Raw genomic sequence first — 17319 nt, forward strand, 5'->3', positions numbered from 1 at the left:
AAGGTAAAATAAAAAGAGATGGTGGGTCTGCTATCAACTCTCACGTGTCTACCTCCTTTAGCTTGCCCCAAAACAGCCGACTATGTTCCTGAGGACAAAGCCTCCCTTCACCTCTCCTAGGTCCCCTACTCCTCAAGCTCCGGGAGGAGAGGCTGGGAAACTGCAAAGTGGAGAGCACCCGCGGCCTTAACACTCACAGCCAATTGCGAATGGAGGAGCCAGCACAGTAGAATTTATAATTATGTCCACATGCCAATAAACACTATCCCAAAGGGGCCAGCCCAGTAGCACAGCAGTTAAGTTCGCACGTTCCGCTTCTCGGCGGCCCGGGTTTCACCGGTTCTGATCCCGGGTGCAGATATGGAACTGCTTGGCAAGCCATGCTGTGGTAGGCGTCCCACATATGAAGTAGAGGAAGATGGGCACAGATGTTAGCTCAGGGCCAGTCGTCCTCAGCAAAAAGAGGAGGATTGGCAGCAGTTAGCTCAGGGCTAATCTTCCTCAAAAACAAAAACAAAAACACTATCCCAAAGACACAGGAGGATACCATACACTCCAAAGTTGCTTGTAACATGATATTCAAATACAAATATTTAAATTCTTGAAAGGCTTCTGCAAATTATGCCTCAAAGAGCCACTGAGGAGTCTGTATTTGCAACAGATCTATCGGAGGATGGAGATATGTCGGTAAAGAAGGAAAAAGAGAATTAGGAAAGGAGATTATAGTTGACCCATCTTTCCCTTCTTCTGGGTCAAGGTGACAATAAGAATACTTACATGTTTCTGTCATTTCAAACTGACTGGCTGAACTAATATATTTAAGCCAAATGACTCATTGCTCTTTATATATTCTGAGGTCATGTTTAGGTACATACAAATGTAAGACTGTTATACCTTGCTGGTGATTTGAACCTTTTGTTATTTTTGAAATGTCTCTCTCGATGCTTCTTGCCTTAAGTCTGCTTTGATATTCGGATGGCTGCATCAGTTTTCAGCATGTAGTGTGTGCACAGTTTACCTTTTTTCTATGCCTTTACTTTCAACTGTTCTGTACACACATAACCAAGGTGTTTGTCTTGAAAGCAGCTTATAGATGGATTTTATTGGTGTTCTAGTATGAAAACCTGTTTTTTTAATTATTAACTCCATTCACATATAATGTAATTATTAACATATTTAGGAATCTATTTACCATTTGTCCCACCTGTTCTACATACCTGTCTTTTCTTGTCTTTTAGATTAAATTTTTAAATGATCAATATTCCATTTCCCCCTTTATTAACTTTTTACAATCTTTTATTATTCTGTTAGTGGTTATTTTGTAGGGGATGATAACATGAACTCTAACTAGTACTTTTATCAGTTCCTGGACAGTGAAAGGAAGTTAGAACACCAACCTCTTTTAACTCCCTATTGTTACTATCATTATATATTTTAAGTCAGCATTAATTTTACACCTCATATAAAGCCAAATTCATTTAAATTTACCAACATATTAACTCTTTCCATGGATCTTCATTCCTTTCTGCAACTCTACACTCCCATCTGGAATCATCTTCCTTTTTCCTGAAGAACTCTCTTTCGTATTTCTTTTAGTGTAGATACTGCTAGTGATGAATACTCTCAGTTTGTCTCAAAAGTCTTTATTTTCCTTAATTTTTGAAAGTATAAAATTCTAGACAGACACTTTGAAGATACCATTCCACTGTCTTCTGGCTTCCATTATTTCTATCAAGGCTTACTACATGCCTTTGAATTTAATGTGTATTTTTTCTTTGGCTGCTTTTAGGATGTTTTGTCTTTAGTTTTCATCAGTTTTATTATGAGGTGCCTAAGTGTGGTTTTCTTTATTCTTCCCTTGTAGTTCAAAGCACTTCTTGAAACTATGACTTGCATTTATAGTTGATTTTAGGAAATTCTTGGCTATTATCTCTTCAAATACTGCTAGTCTGTTGCGGTCAGAAACAGAATCTCTGACTAGTTTCTCTTGATCTCATTTTTTTAAACATATGAAATATCTTTAAATTATCCATTATATTATATAACAAACTATACATTCTAAGAGAATCTAATAATTCAGATATCTTAATAGCTTACCTCAAGATAAATTATGTTCCAATTTAAAGAATCCTTTTTTTTTTTTAAACAAATCTTTGGTAGAAATTTAAATTCAGACCAAAGTGTGCATAAAACCTACTTCAATGATATCCATTGCATAAGCTATTAGTTGGCCAGTTAGCACTTTTAAATGAGTATGAGCATGAGCCTATAAAGTAGGTGTTATGCAAACTTACACGTGAATTTAAATTTCTACTAAATATATAAATTCATGGTATGTTTAACATAATTTTTTGTTTTATTTTTAAAGCCATTTCTGTTTTTTTAAACTACACTAAGAGAATGCTTTTTTTCCCTAATGGAAATAAAGCACCATGCATCCCTGAACGTATTTCAGGGAGCACTGTACACCAAGTAAGAGGAATTACAATAACACTACCACCACAGTAGTGCTGCTCTTTCCTTGTCAGGAAGCTAAAAGCACATCACATGGGGCTTCTGATGCTCTCAAGTGACTAACGAGCCAATTATTATTTTGTTCATCTTCCACACACAGTAACTACTCCATGTTTCTTGGCTGCTTGCTCTGTTACCTACTAAAGTTTCCTTAGTCTGGGTTTACAGAAAATGGACAATGACTCATAAGGAGAGCATCTAGGGCAAGGGGCAGGGGTTTTTTTGTTGTTTGGGGGGGGGGGCGGTTTTTATGAGAAAGATTTGGCCCTGAGCTAACATCCGTACCAATCTTCCTCTACTTTATGTGGGAGGCTGCCACAGCGTGGCCTAACAAGTGGTGCACAGGTCTGTGCCCTGCATCTGAACTGGCAAACCCCGGGCCTCTAAAGCAGAGCCTGCGGACTTAACCACTATGCCACCGGGTCGGCCCCAAAGAGAGAGTTTTAACAGGCTCCATTTCAAAAGTACCAAATGGTGGAATCAGAAACATATTCAGCTTAGCCTGTGATGCTTAGGATGAATTTAAATTCATCCTAATAATAAAATCTCTAATAGTGACCTGCCATAAATAATCTATTATACTCTATAAAAATACAAAATCTTTTGTATCTATAATAGTCTTAGAAAACTAGAAAAGTCTAACTTATAAAGGATCATTGGGCAATAATTTCTATATAAAAGTACATTTCCCAGCTAACTATAGCTTATCCTCCTAAAGAGCTAACATGTTTTCTTATATGTTTATTGAAAACTTTCAGATATAATATACTTTCCTATTAAGTACATTAAGTATACTAAGTATAATTGGGATTTTTATTCATGATGCAGGTTTGTCATCATGAAGGTAAATTACTGCTTTGAGAAGTGACATAAGTACGCTTCAAGGTTGGAGGCGATCTGCCCCCAGATTAGGGGACCCAAGCCCACAGGCTGTAACAACCTGATAACCAAGTCAATCTAATGAATGACCTTCAATTTCTGCTTGGATGGCTGATATTGGTCACATCTAAGTAAGTGAGAACTCACTATATTTATCAAGAATCTCCTTTCTTAAACACAATTAGACCTGATAATAATTTGATTGTAATCACTTCAAAATGTTCAATAAGATAGAAAGTTCAAGAAGAATATAAAGGAGGAAATAAAAATAGAAAGCACGTTTATAGGTAGCCCATACATACAGCCAGTCACTCTCACCTTAACAATTCTCTTCTCTTTTTGATGCTAAAATCTTCTAATATCACTGCCATAGGAATCATTGAGGAAAAACAACTGGAGTTTAAGGACAAATGGGTTTATAACTAGAAAAATGGGATGACAGTGGAATAGCAGAAGAGGCAAGTTGGCCTGCATCTAAAGTATCTCTCTGCCGGAAAATATAAAAATCAGCCAGTTAGCGATGTGCTCAGAATAAAGAAGAATGCTCGTCTGCTGACCTTGGGAGAGCTCAGAACTATGGCTCACATTCGTCTGCCTAGGTCAAGCATTGCTCCTACCTGGGAGGTGGAAGCATCTGCACCAAGGAGACTGGAGCTCAGATTAGGGACAAGGGAGGTGGTGGAAAATTCTGAAGCACAGAGTAATGGAACAGGCTAAGGGGAGCCAAGAGAGGAGGTAAAGGCCATTCAGCACCTAGGTGCCTGGGGACAGAGGAAAAGGAAGGGGAGGGAAGCAAAAAAGAGAGATGAGAAGATGCCAAAGAAAGGAATCTCTCCCACCACATACTGCCTTCTTCCAAGACCTAGGGCCGTTAATAGAATAGGTCAGCTAAACTACACTTAAAGAATCTTTTAAGGGTTAGCCACAATCTAGTCACCAAGAAAATCTCACCTCCAAAATAAATACTTCTGACATCCTCATGAATGCCAAAATGCATATAAAATGACTGTATTTGAATTACATTTTAGATCATTTCTATTTTGGTAGAAATTTTATGTCACAAATAATACTGTTTCTTTAGAATACTTCCCTCAAAGCAACTTTAGTACATGAAAACAAATCACCTGTAAGTTACCAAAAAGTAGATGTTTCAAATTTTTTAATTAAGAATAAAATCAGAATGATAACAAGCTACAATAAAAGCTATCTTCTGACAAATATTTTTAACGGTTTCATTGAGATAAAATTTATAAACCATAAAATTCACCCATTGTAAGTATATAACCCAATGATTTTAATAAATTTATAGAGTTGTACAACCATCATCACAATCTTTACATGTTTTTAATAAGGTGAGCTGTCAGTAGACAATAAAACAACCTACTTCTTTCACAGTGTAGTTGTACACAGACAATTAAAACCGTATTTGAACAGAAGCAATATCTAAAGGCGTGCCAAGAAGCAGGCCTCCAGCAAAGGCTGAGAGCTCCGCAGGGGTCCTGTCAGCCCCTCTTCCCTTTTCTCCAGTGCCCCTGAGGAGTGGGGTTTTCCAATGGTTTTTTAGGAAAAATACTAAAGCAATGCTAGTGACACTCAACTCATTCATCACTAAAATATATAAAATATTTCATGTCATTAGTGTCATAGCAAGAAAGGTGTCATAGATGACTAAAATCACACTTTTAAACCATATGCATAAAACACTTTGTCATTTTAACGATTGAGACATCTTCCTCCACATCAAAAGTGGAGGAACAGCAGATGGCGAGTAGCATTTTAATGAAGAGTTACTTGCGTGAACTGTGGCTGTTCAGTACTACAGGCAGTAATTCACTTAACTACTAAACCAAGAGCCTCCACTGCCAAAATAAGCAAGACTCCTGACAATTTTCTCTTCAAACTATTTCTGAATATATCATGGATTATATTCTTTTGCTTTTTATATTCAGATACGTCTTACCCTAACTGAGCTTATGCTCTTCTCAATCTTCAAAATCTTTAATTTAAAGAGGTTTTATGATCCGTTTCAAGTCTCCAGCCTAAAGCAGTCTTTTCACAGATATGTGTGTGAAGACAGGGTATCTCCCCAACATTACAGAAAATAAAGAGAGGAAAAACATCAATCATGTGGGCTTCTGCACAGCCACTTACTCAGCCAACAACCGTCTCTCCTCTCACCCCCTGCCCATCACCCTGGCCAGTGCAGGTTATCTCTACTCATTTTTCAGACCTCAACTCAGACATCACTTCCTTGTGGAGGCCTTCCATCCAGGACCCCCAGCCCCACCAATCAGGGCCCTCTGTCATGTGCTTCACAACATCCCACATTTTTCTTCAGAAGCTTAAGTCTAATGATAAAACTGTGTGATCGGGTAATTAACATCTGTCTCTAGGATTCGATTCCACACTCCTCAAAGCTCTGGGTTTTGCTTGCCCCGCAACTCCCAGCACCGAGTGCAGGCCTTGGCACACAGTGGGCACTCCATAAATATCTGTTCAATAAACATTTGCTGAATTTTTTTGAATAGCCCCTGCACCAGGGGACACAGGAATGAGCAAGACAGACACAGCCCCCGTCTTGGAGTTTATCCTCCAGAGCGGGGACAGTCAACAAAGAAGAAAACAAAAAATTAAATGTGTAATTACAGTTGTGATAAGAATTTGACTATCATTCTTATTTCCTCCTGAATACTATAAGAAGTAAAAACTGCTGATTTTTCATGGAGCTTTACTTTTCTTTCATCTATTTAACACATTACACGTCACTTCTACTTTCTGTTCCTCATTAGTAAACCCCAACCAATCAAACCAAAGTCAGACCCATTCAAGTTGTGGGAGATGAACCACAGTACACGCTGACTGGGAGCGCACCTGCCTGCAAATGTCTGGAGAAGAGGCCGCCACACCAAAGAAAAAGCTGCGGATCTCAACGGCATTCCCTAGGCACCAGGGCTGTAGAACAATTTTTGGCAGCACTTGCTAAAAGGAAGGGCAATGATTAGCAAAGGACACCACAGCCAAATAACTTTAAAGTTCTTCCCCCACACATTTTGTAAAAGAAGTGTGTGGATTATGAAATATAACCTTCACTAATGTTACTAATATTTTACCACTAAAAACATTACTTTTTATAATCCCCACTATGTAGTCTTTTAATGACATGTTAATATCATCATAGTTTTAGCAAATATTTAACATTTTTGGAAAAAACAGTCCAAGTTTAATTTTTGTTCAAAATCGTATAGATAGAACTTACATGGTTCTCTAGTGGAATATCTGACATCTCTAAGTTACTTTTAAAACTAAGGAAAAAAATAATAGCCAGCACCTATAGAATGCTTACTTCTATCAGGAACCATGCCAAGCACTTTGAGTTGTATTAAATCTCGCAATAACTGTATCAAGGAGGTGCAAACATCTTTGACTTAGAGTTGGCAAGTGAGGCTTAAATGAAGTAACCTGACCCCAAGGCAACGGTGCGATCTTCGGGGTAAGTCCAGCTCTAGGCAGGTGCCCAGGCAATGCTATTCGGAGAATGGCCTATCTCACTGTGAAACAGAGATTAAGGAGCAATAGTGGGAATTCTCTTTGACACGCTTTTGTAATAAGCATTCCAGTGGACATTAGGTTCCTGTCATGAGCTGACCTATGTCCCCTCAAAATTCATATTTTGGAGGCCTAAGCCCCAGGTGCCTCAGAATGTGACCCTACTTTAAAGAACAGGGGTTTTAAAGAGGTAATTCACTTAAAATGAGGTCATTAGGGTGGGTCCTAGTCCAATATGACTGGTGTCCCTATAAGAAGAAATCTGGACATAGACACACACAGAGAGGAGACGACGGAAAGACACAGAGACAAGGTGGCCATCTACAAGCCAAGGAGAGAGGCCTCAGGAGAAACCAACCCTGCTGACACCTTGCTCTCGGACTTCCAGCCTCCAGAATTTTGAGAAAATAAATTTGTGTTGTTTAAGCCACCCCCTCTGGGGAACTTTGCTATGACAGCCCTAGCAAACTAAAACGGCTCCTAAATCATGCCTGCTTGCACTCCACAGAGCTCAGAGTTCAGTGACAGTCAGGAACAGTGGCAGGGCTCACCCACGCCATTTTTTGACTGTCAATGACATCTGTTCAAATAAATTTATGTTCCCATCTCACTAGGCAAGAACAAAAATTTGTGCATGAATATGTAGAGAATAAGTAGGAGGGAAACAGGAGTGAGTTCAAGCACAGACATTTTATACCCCTCCTCCTCTACCCCCAGAAGGTAAGATGCTCCCATGGGAAAAGGCACCTAAAGTGATTCTCTCAGTTCTAATACATACCAGGAGCACACCTCCCATCAGCCAAGCTGATGGTGTGGCCAGAGCAAGAGCTTTAACGGGGCACAGGGAGGGGAGAGGAGGAGTTGAGGCATCCCAGGACAGAGGATGAAGAAAGGGAAGGAGAGAAGAGTAAGACGGATGCTCAGAGGGCAAGGAGCTGGGGGTGGAGTGACACACCAGGGTGGAGCTGCAGCTCTCTCTGTGGGTGAGGGAAACAAGAGCAGCAGAGGGCCCAGAAAAGATTTTCCTTGCTTCCTCCCCACTCCCTTTCTTAACAGTCAAATCTTATATGAGTGATGTGACAAGAGAAAAAAAAGGTAGAGAGATTAGGAGAGAAAAATTGAGATACTTTCCCTGCCCTTCTTTCCTTTTTTTTTATATTTTCTTTCTCCAGTTCACTCTATTCCCCACCTCTCCCTCTTCCAATTCATCCTACATAACAGGTACCCTCACTGCCTACCAACCACTTGTTTTTGGTCCAAAGAAAGGCAGGCAGTGCAAGAAGGGCAAGTACACACAAACGGGGACTGACCACAGAGATGACCATACTCTCACAGTATCATAAACTCATCAACCAGTAACATATTTGTCAGTCTCCCGTGGTTGTAGAGAACATCAGATCTTAGTTGGTTTGAGGGCTGAAGTTGGTTTGAGTATCACATAAGAGCAGAAATTCTGTCCTGCTTACACAGAAACAGAGAAAGCCAAAAAGAAGAGAAGAATAAAGGAGATGTACAGGGAGAAGTGGTGGTCAGATACCACTTGCCCCCCCAAAAAGTACTCTCAGATCTCATACAGTGTCCACTTCTTGGTTTTGGTCCCTTAGGTTCCTTATAAAAATCTGGTTTTGCATAAGCTGATAGGTTTGTATCTGCAACAAAAGAGTCTTGATAAAATAGTGATTTATAATTTATTAAGCATTATCAGGTATATTTATCTCATTTGAGACTCACCTCACCCTTGGGGAAAAAAAGAGGGCAGTTATTTTTACTCGTTTGACTGCTTACGAAGTAGAGGCTCAGGGACACTGTGGCCCCAAAGAACCCTTCCTGAAAGGCACGCCCCAGTGAAGTCCTTCATGCCGGCTCTGGGCTTGGCTGTGTGATTTCCTGTAGCCAACGTGATATTAGCAAGCTCAGTGACACAAGCAGAGGCTTGATAAGCCCTTGCACAGTGGGACTTGTCTTCTAGTCACCACCCTGACAGGATATCCAGGCATCAAGGAGCGAGACTGAGTGAGACTGAGGACGCAAAGTAGAAGCCTTGTAAGATGAGATACATGGAGAGAGACACTACATGAAAGAAAACTGAGACACCCCAGGCAAACCCCCAGCTCAGCGCTGCCATGTGAAATGACCCAGCCAACAGAAGAGAGAAGAGCCTCTCCGCCAATCCACAGACTCGTGAGATGTTATACACTGTTGTTGTTTTAGGGCGTTAGCTTTTGGGGTAGCTTGTCACACAGCAATAGACAAATGAAATGGATGGTAAGCAACTTCCCCTATGTCTCAAAGCTAATAAATAAAGCTGGAATCCAGGTCTCCTGACTGATTTCAGTGATTTATTCACTGCTCCAAGATGAGAGTGAAATTGAAGAAAAATAAATCAAAAGTTTCATACACTTCATTTAAACAATAGAAAATGAATTTTAACTCAGAACACTCAGAAATTATCCTGTCAGTATGTAAATGAATTAACAACATATGTAAATGTGGACAGGTGGGAGAGTTACTAAAATACTTAGCTTGGTTATACAATGTCTTTTCTACTCTGTATTGAAAGAATTAAAAAACTACCAAAGACAGAATATACAACAATGCTCATGGCAGTATTATTTCTAATAACAAAAAAGAAACCATCCCCCAGGGGCCAGGTCCTGGCCAAGTGGTTAAGTTTGTGTGCTCTGCTTCAGCGGCCCAGGGTTCACAGGTTCAGATCCCGGGCGCCGACACGGCACCACACATCAGGCCACAATGAGGCGGTGTCCCACATGCCACAACCAGAGGCACTCACAACTAGAATATACAACTATGTACTGGGGGACTTTGGGGAGAAGAAGAAAAAAAAAAGAAGATTGGCAACAGATGTTAGCTCAGGTGCCAATCTTTAAAAAAAAAAATCATCACTCAATGACAGGAAAAAGGACAAATTATGATATATTCATACAACAGTATAAATAAGGAACTCAAGTTTCATACATCAACATGGATAAATCTCAAAAATAAAGAGTTGAGTGGGGGAAAAAAGAAGTGAAAGAACACAAACTGTTTAATATCATTTATATAAAATCCCCCAAAGCAAACACTGGCAACATATTGTTTAGGAATAGGTATGTAATAAAAGCAATAATGAAAATCGAGGGAATAAGTACAAAACGCAAAACGGCAGGTTCTCCTGAAGGAAAGGAAGCAGGATACACTTGGAGAAAGGCAGAGTGAGGGCTCCAAAAACACTGGTTATGATTCATTTCTTAATCTGGGTGGAAGATATATGTGTGTTTGTTTTGCAACAACCTATACCATATATCTGTGATAAACATCTTTTCCTATCTAAAAAAAATTCCATATTAAAAACAACCAAAGAATCTAGCAAAAGAAAATTAGATCATCTCTAGTAATATATGCCTTATTTATAACATCCAGAAATCAACCTAGCTCCAAAATGCTCAATAATTTTATCTTAAAAGAATAAGAAAGGGCAGGGACCAGCCTGGTGGCATAGTGGTTAAATTCAGTATGCTCTGCTTCGGTGGCCCAGGGTTCACAGGTTCAGATCCTGGGCACAGACCTACACCACTCATCAAGCCATGCTGTGGCGGTGACCAACATACAAAATAAAGGAAGATGGGCACAGACGTTAGCTCAGGGCCACTCTTCCTCACCAAAAAAAAGAATTAAAAAGGTAAGATTACAGAGATAGCTATAGTCCCAAGTACAAAGCAATAATGGTAAAGCCTCCCACAGTTCATAACTCATATTAAAATTGATACCAAAGGAAAAACATTTAAATTTACTGTGTAAAATATTTCATTTAGTCTTCTTTAGGACTTTTTGGAACCTGCCTATATAACATCCATTTTCTCAAAAACAAAATTCCCTCTGAGCCCAGGGCACAGGTGCCTGTCCTTCCAAGTGAAAGCTTGGTGAATGACCTAGACCTTTCATCAATTTGCCTGCCCTGGAAAGGCAATTTGCATACTAAGAAGCCCATACTCTTCCCTGGTCAGAGGTGACTGCATCAGGAACGGACAGCTGATCCAAAGCCAACCAGTCCTGGTCTGCCACCTGCCTACCTATTCCTACTATCCTCTCCCTTGTAATCAGTGCAGTTGGCGTATCTTTCTATCAGAGCACCTACCACCATTATCAAACGATTACATACTTATTTCAATGATTACTCACTGACGTCTGTCTTCCCTCCTAAACTGTAAGCTCCATGAGGGTGGGAATGGGCCAGTTTTTGCTCACTGTGGTGTCCTACCAACTATCACAATTCCTGACACACAGTAGGCATTTGGTAAGTTGTGTTTTTGGTTTTTGTTTTTTATAGGAAGAAAGGATTGTAATATTATGCCTCCCTTTCTCTCAAGTTTTATTTCATGAAACTTATATGGAAATATACACACTTTGGGCAAATCCAAAATTAAGGCACAGGAATCAAAGCCATAACAGAATCTACATTTATTCTCAAAGAAGAAAATGTCAGAATGCCACATTAAACTTGACAGGTTTAAGGAGTTACAGAAACATACCTGAATGAAGCTGAATTTTCCCAATAACACCTTCTACCAACCCCAAACAAATGGGATTCCAGGCAAGAAGTAGGTCAGTAGCTAAAATAAAATAAGACACAGTCATGAGAAAATATTCATCAGAAATCATATTAAAACAATAACTCTAGCAGTATATCAAAAAATGATCAATGTCCCAAAAGAGCAGTTATGAACATCCAGAACTGAATACATTACTATCAAGCAATTTGTGAAAAAGCATTAAATCTGAGGCCTGAATAAGACTAAGAACAGGGACAACTATGGGGAGAGGGCTGACATTCTGAAACTCTACTCAGATGGGAGGCAGTACTTTGGCGCCCTGCAGTGGAGGAAAGAGGCTGGTACACTCCAGGAGGGCAAATAAGAGGAGTATCGCAGGCCCATAGCCACAGTCAGCCCCAGATCCAAAGACAAGGCCTGAGAAACCGCCACAGAGAGGTCCACTTACTGGATCACACTCTGGAAAATACCCTTTCCCAAAGAAGCCTATACCAAACAAAGAAATCCAGAAAGCCAGTGTTCTTATATGTGACATCTAGGGCAAAAACAATAGGAACCGTTTCCACGTGTTGAGTGCTGGCTGTGTGCCAGGCATCCCAATCGGGGTTCCTCATCCGAACCATGGAACAATGATTTGGATGACTCTCTTCTCAATTCTCCCAATGGCACATAACTGCTACCATTCTAGACACATAGTAGAGAAGCTAGTTCATTACACACAACGGATGCCTGAAGACATTAGCACTTATTCTCACGTGGAACCCAGGTTGCAAAAGGCTGTTACATACACGGAGATAAATGCAACATTAGTGGTAATTCAACAGGTGGAAAAGATTAGCAAGAATGAAAACAATATTTCTCTTAGCAGAAAATTTAAATTACATTTTGACTATTACCATTTAAATTTTATTTAAATTTATAATCAATCTGTAACTCATGGGGTAATTACAGACTTAACAGTTTAGTCTCCAAATTAGTTTTCTTTTTTTTTTTTTTTTTGAGGAAGATTAGCCCTGAGCTAACTGCTGCCAATCCTCCTCTTTTCACTGAGGAAGACTGGCCCTGAGCTAACATCCATGCCCATCTTCCTCTACTTTATATGTGGGGTGCTGTGTCCGCACCCAGGATCCAAACCGGCGAATCCTGGGCCGCCGAAGCGGAACGTGCGCACTTAAGCGCTGTGCCACCCGGCTGGCCCCTAGTTTGCATTTTGACTATTGTATCTTGAACATCTTTGTTGTTAATGACATATTCAATGGAAGGCAAAAAAAAGTTGACTTCACTCTAATGCAAGAATAAAAGTAAATAAGAAATGAATTGTTTTTAAGGCTGCTATACACATGATCATTTCTGATCCTGACAACTGTGTGAGTTAGGTATTCAGGGTCCCAGCTTACAGATGAGGACACGGAGCCTTCGAAAAGTAACTTGTCCTACAATGGATCAAGGGCAGAGCTGTGACCTAAAGCCAGGTCTGCACGACTCACGGCCTGTGCTCTTAAACATTCCTGCTACAGGGCCTCTCAGAAGCTATGCATGGAACTAATCCATAAAACAATATTTACATTTTAAATAACATGCATTCTTATTATAAAAGTAACTCTGTATAAAATTGAAAAAAATATTTTATCACTCCCATCCCACCACCCAGAGATAACATTATTATTCTGCTACATTTCAGGTCATACGTTTGTGTGCATACCTAATTACAATACTGCAAATACAGCATTATATGCTAATTTTTTCTTATAACATTTCATGAGTGTTTTCTCAAGTCTTCAAAATACTCTTCAAAATTATAACTTCACAGCTGCATAATTTTCCACCTAAGAAAGCACTTCCTCACTCCTGGGCATTTAGGTGATTTCCAGTTCTTCCCTATTATAAAAAATACTGTGATAAATGAACGCCATGCAAATATTGTATTTACCTCCCTAATTAATATCTTCCGATAGACTCCTAGGAATAAAATTAGTAGGTAAAAACAAAAAAATTTTAAAGCTTCCAAATAGTACGAAATTTCTTTCTACAAAGGTTATAAGCAAGTTAAATTTCTGCCAAAAGCATATGAAAATGCTTGTTTTAAAGTACTCTTGTCAGTATTAGAATTTTTTAATTTTGCTAATTTGATTGCATCTATTGCCTAATAGGATGTTTATTTTCTTTTCGTTGCTAGTAAGATTAAACATTTAATTATAAAATTGGCTGCTTATGTTTCTTCTACTATGATTTTCCTGTTCATATCTTCTAACGATTTTTCGTTATATTCCCTATTGATTTATGAGTTCTTTTTATATTAAGGACATCAACTCTTTGAGATGTTTGCAAATATTTTCAAAGTTTTAAATTTTTATACAAATCTATCATTTTTTCATTATCTTTATGCTTAAAAAGTTATTCCTTATCCAATATCAATAAGTATTTATTAATTTGATCTCATTGTTAATTTTTAAAAATCTAACTAAGCCCACTGGAATTCACATTGGTGTACAGACTAAAAACACCCTGATTTCTTTTCAATAGGGAGTCATATAGGCTCCCTATCTGACTTTTCAAATAGGCAGGCCAAGTCTCAACATCTGCCAACACAGAAGTCCCTGGGCAGGAAAGAGGTCCAGCTATCTGTACTCTGCACTCTGACCTCAGGTGAACAGACCACAGTTGTAAGACTCTACCCCTTGGGTACCAAATGAGCTCTAGCAATATGGAAGAGGAAGAAAAAGTTAGAGCCAAAGCAGTCAGGGACAGTTACATAGAAGTGGAACTGCAAGCATAAGGAAAGCAGCAAGAAAATAATATAGAAAGAAAGAAAGTTCAAGGTTTGTTCTGGAATTTGTCCCTTCATCGGAGAAACACTTACCAAGTACCTGTCAGGAACCAGGCACTGTATCAGGCTAAAAAGATACAAAAACAAAGGAGCGAACAGTCTAGAACAGATGACCAACGGGTATAGTGGAGAAATGAATTGATAAAACTGGAAAAAGTAAACTGAGGCCAACTGTGGAGAGACTTAAATAAAACACCAATGAGCCTGCACTTCCTGGACACCACGGCAGGCAGATAATGACAGGACAAGACTGCAGCCAGGGATTCGCTGATGGCATTGAAAGGAAGTGGAGATTGAGTGCAGGGAAAGGAACTAGAAGGTATTTCAAGAGTCTTGACGTGAAAGGACCTGGAGCTAGCCTAGCTTGGGGAGTGGGGTGGGCAGGAGCTAAAGAATGCCCAGGAAGAGGTGAACACGAAACACCTCAAAGGAAGCTATACCAAGGACAGGTAGAGAGTAAATCAAAGATGGCATGAAACGTCTATTCTCTCCTGAGGGGGAGAAGATAAGGACATGGATGAGAAGAGGAAGAGGAAGCAAGGCAGAAAGGAAAGACAAGGTATACAGCAGCCGGGAGATAATGGGGTGAGACCCTCCTAACTCAATGCCCTTTTGCATCTTTGGCATTTCAAACCAGTGAACACATCAGCCATTCAAGAAAATTAAAATTTTAACTAGAAAAAAACTAAAAAGATGACCAAGTTTTGTGATCTAATGACTAAAAACAATAGTCATTGATAATCTTTGAGGTCCAGAGAGAGAACCAGGTAAATCCATTAAGACCGAGTTCATGATAGGATGATCAAGGAGAAATGTCTAGATGTAAGGACCAGAGGAGATATTAAAGGAGGAAAAGAAAATAGAAGATGATGAAATCCAAAGCACAGGTGTAGTGGCTGGTCCAGTGGCGCAGCGGTTAAGTGCACATGTTCTGCTTTGGTGGCCCAGGGTTCGCCGATTCGGATCCCAGGTGCGGACATGGCACCCCTTGGCAAGGCATGCTGTGGTAGGCGTCCCACGTAAAAAGTAGAGGAAGATGGGCACAGATGTTAGCTCAGGGCCAGTCTTCCTCAGCAAAAAGAGGAGGATTGGCAGTGGATGTTAGCTCAGGGCTAATCTTCCTCAAAAAAAAAGTACAGGTGTAATAGTTAACCTTGGAAAGGAAGGACACTACTGTTTTCTAAGAATGGAGGAAAAGATGAAAGGCTAAATATAGATATGGAGACAAGAAGCAGATGAATGTATCAGATGGCCCTGACTCAGTAAAAATAGGAGTCAAAGTTATCTTTGCTTTAGCAGGGTGAACAACAGAGGGGAACATGGGGGTAGCAGAGGCTTGGCGTGGTGAGGGGAATCCAGAATGGCAATTTGTAAATGTTCTATGTGTGCTTGAAAAGCATATTTTTTTAACTCAGTATTTTCAAGAAAAAGAGTGTCAATCCATTAGTGGGTCACAAAATCCACTTTATATTTTGTATAAGAAGATAAACAGTAAGAGCAATGATACAGAATAGAACAGAAAACTGAAAAACTGCACCATGGAAAAGGAAACACTTCATGAAACTTTTGTTTCTGGAACATACATATATGTATGTGTTCACCAGGTCATGATTTTAAGTATTTTTCACTATGGACCTCAAACATTTGAACACACTATTTAACTTTGGGGTAAGGGCTCATAACATCAACTTTGTTGATTATTTTGTTCAACTCCTCTATGTATTTGCTAATTTCTTGAAGGCTTAAACTAACAGTTTCTGAGAGAAGCCTTGTTTTTTAAAAATCTTACGCTTTGTGTATTTTTTCCATTTTTTCCTTCTTAATTTTGCCTTACATTTTTTGAGACTATGTTGTCAGGCATATACAGATTCAGGATTATTATATCTTCCTGGTGAACTGCTCTGTTTATCAGGATGTAATAAATGCCTTTATTTCAAATAATGCTCTTTGCCCTAAAGTCTAGTTTGTCTAATATTGTGAAAGAAATATATTAAGCATAAAAAGGAATAAATATGAACATTGCTAATCCTATCGTATAACTTCTATTCCCCAAAGCCTTAGGAACAAAGTCCAAATTCCTTGGAAAGGCTTGTAAGGCCCTGCATGGGCTGGTCCTGTCCACCCTCCTCCTGCCTCCCACCCCCGGCATCCTGGTCTTCCTTCAGTCACCCAGAAGTGTGCACAGGCCGGGCCTGGAATGTTGCTCCACACCCACTTCTGCCTGCTCTTCATTCCAGACTCAGAACAAGGGTCACGGGTGTTCCCTGACACATTCCCCACTCCACCCACCCAGGAGAACTGATCAGGAGGATCTCTTTTGCAGCCCCACTGAACCCTGCTCACATTTCCATCATGGCACCTTCTTTCCGTTTAACGCACCTAATTACAGACTTGCCTGTCTCCTTGACTGAATAGGAAACTCACTGAGACCTAGTGTCATTTAGCTTTATGGCCCAGTGCAGGGTACACAGCAGGCTCCAAGATGCTGAATAGACGAATAAAGGTATCATATGTAATGGAGAGGCAAACTGAAGTCAGATAATTTGCAGTGAAAACATGCTAGAAGGGTTCACTATCTAAAGTGGCAAAGCTAAAGTCATCTGCTCTATTTCAGATAAAGGCATCAGGGCTGGCAGAGGTAAAGTGACCAACATTACACAGCTTGTCAAAATCAAAACACCATTTCCCACTCTCAGTCCAGGGCTCTTTCTAACATACCTCTACCACCAAAAGTTTCCCTACCAAATTCTCAGGTAACGAACATTTAACACTCTCATTTTATATTTGTATGGCGCTTTCAGTGTGCCACCATTATTCCAGCTGCACAAGCCAGAACCTGGGGACCAGCTCTGGAGGAGAACAGACAGTAAATTCAGGAGCTGTTATCTCCAGACAGGGCAGATTTGCATTTGAGATTGAACACAAGGACCAGCGTGTAGAGGACGGACAGGAGAGCACAAGCCTAAAGGCAAAGATTCAGGTGACAGACAGGAGTATGGACAA

The 17319-nt window shown here is 39.8% G+C and overlaps 1 protein-coding gene across 6 annotated transcripts in view; it reads right to left on the bottom strand.

Annotated features, from left to right (window-relative positions):
* Nucleotides 1–17319, bottom strand: part of INPP5F (inositol polyphosphate-5-phosphatase F) — an 84412-nt gene that overhangs the window by 52440 nt on the left and 14653 nt on the right. For all 6 annotated transcript variants that reach the window (XM_070259835.1, XM_023638302.2, XM_023638295.2 and 3 more), the window contains exon 2: nucleotides 11469–11549. Coding sequence is in view for 4 of the 6 variants with exons in the window: in XM_023638302.2 (XP_023494070.2) it covers nucleotides 11469–11549 (81 nt within the window). In the remaining 2 variants the exon portion in view is untranslated. The remainder of the gene's footprint in view (nucleotides 1–11468; nucleotides 11550–17319) is intronic.

This window comes from Equus caballus, chromosome 1, assembly GCF_041296265.1.
Source record: "Equus caballus isolate H_3958 breed thoroughbred chromosome 1, TB-T2T, whole genome shotgun sequence".
NCBI classification, from domain to species: Eukaryota; Metazoa; Chordata; class Mammalia; order Perissodactyla; family Equidae; genus Equus; species Equus caballus.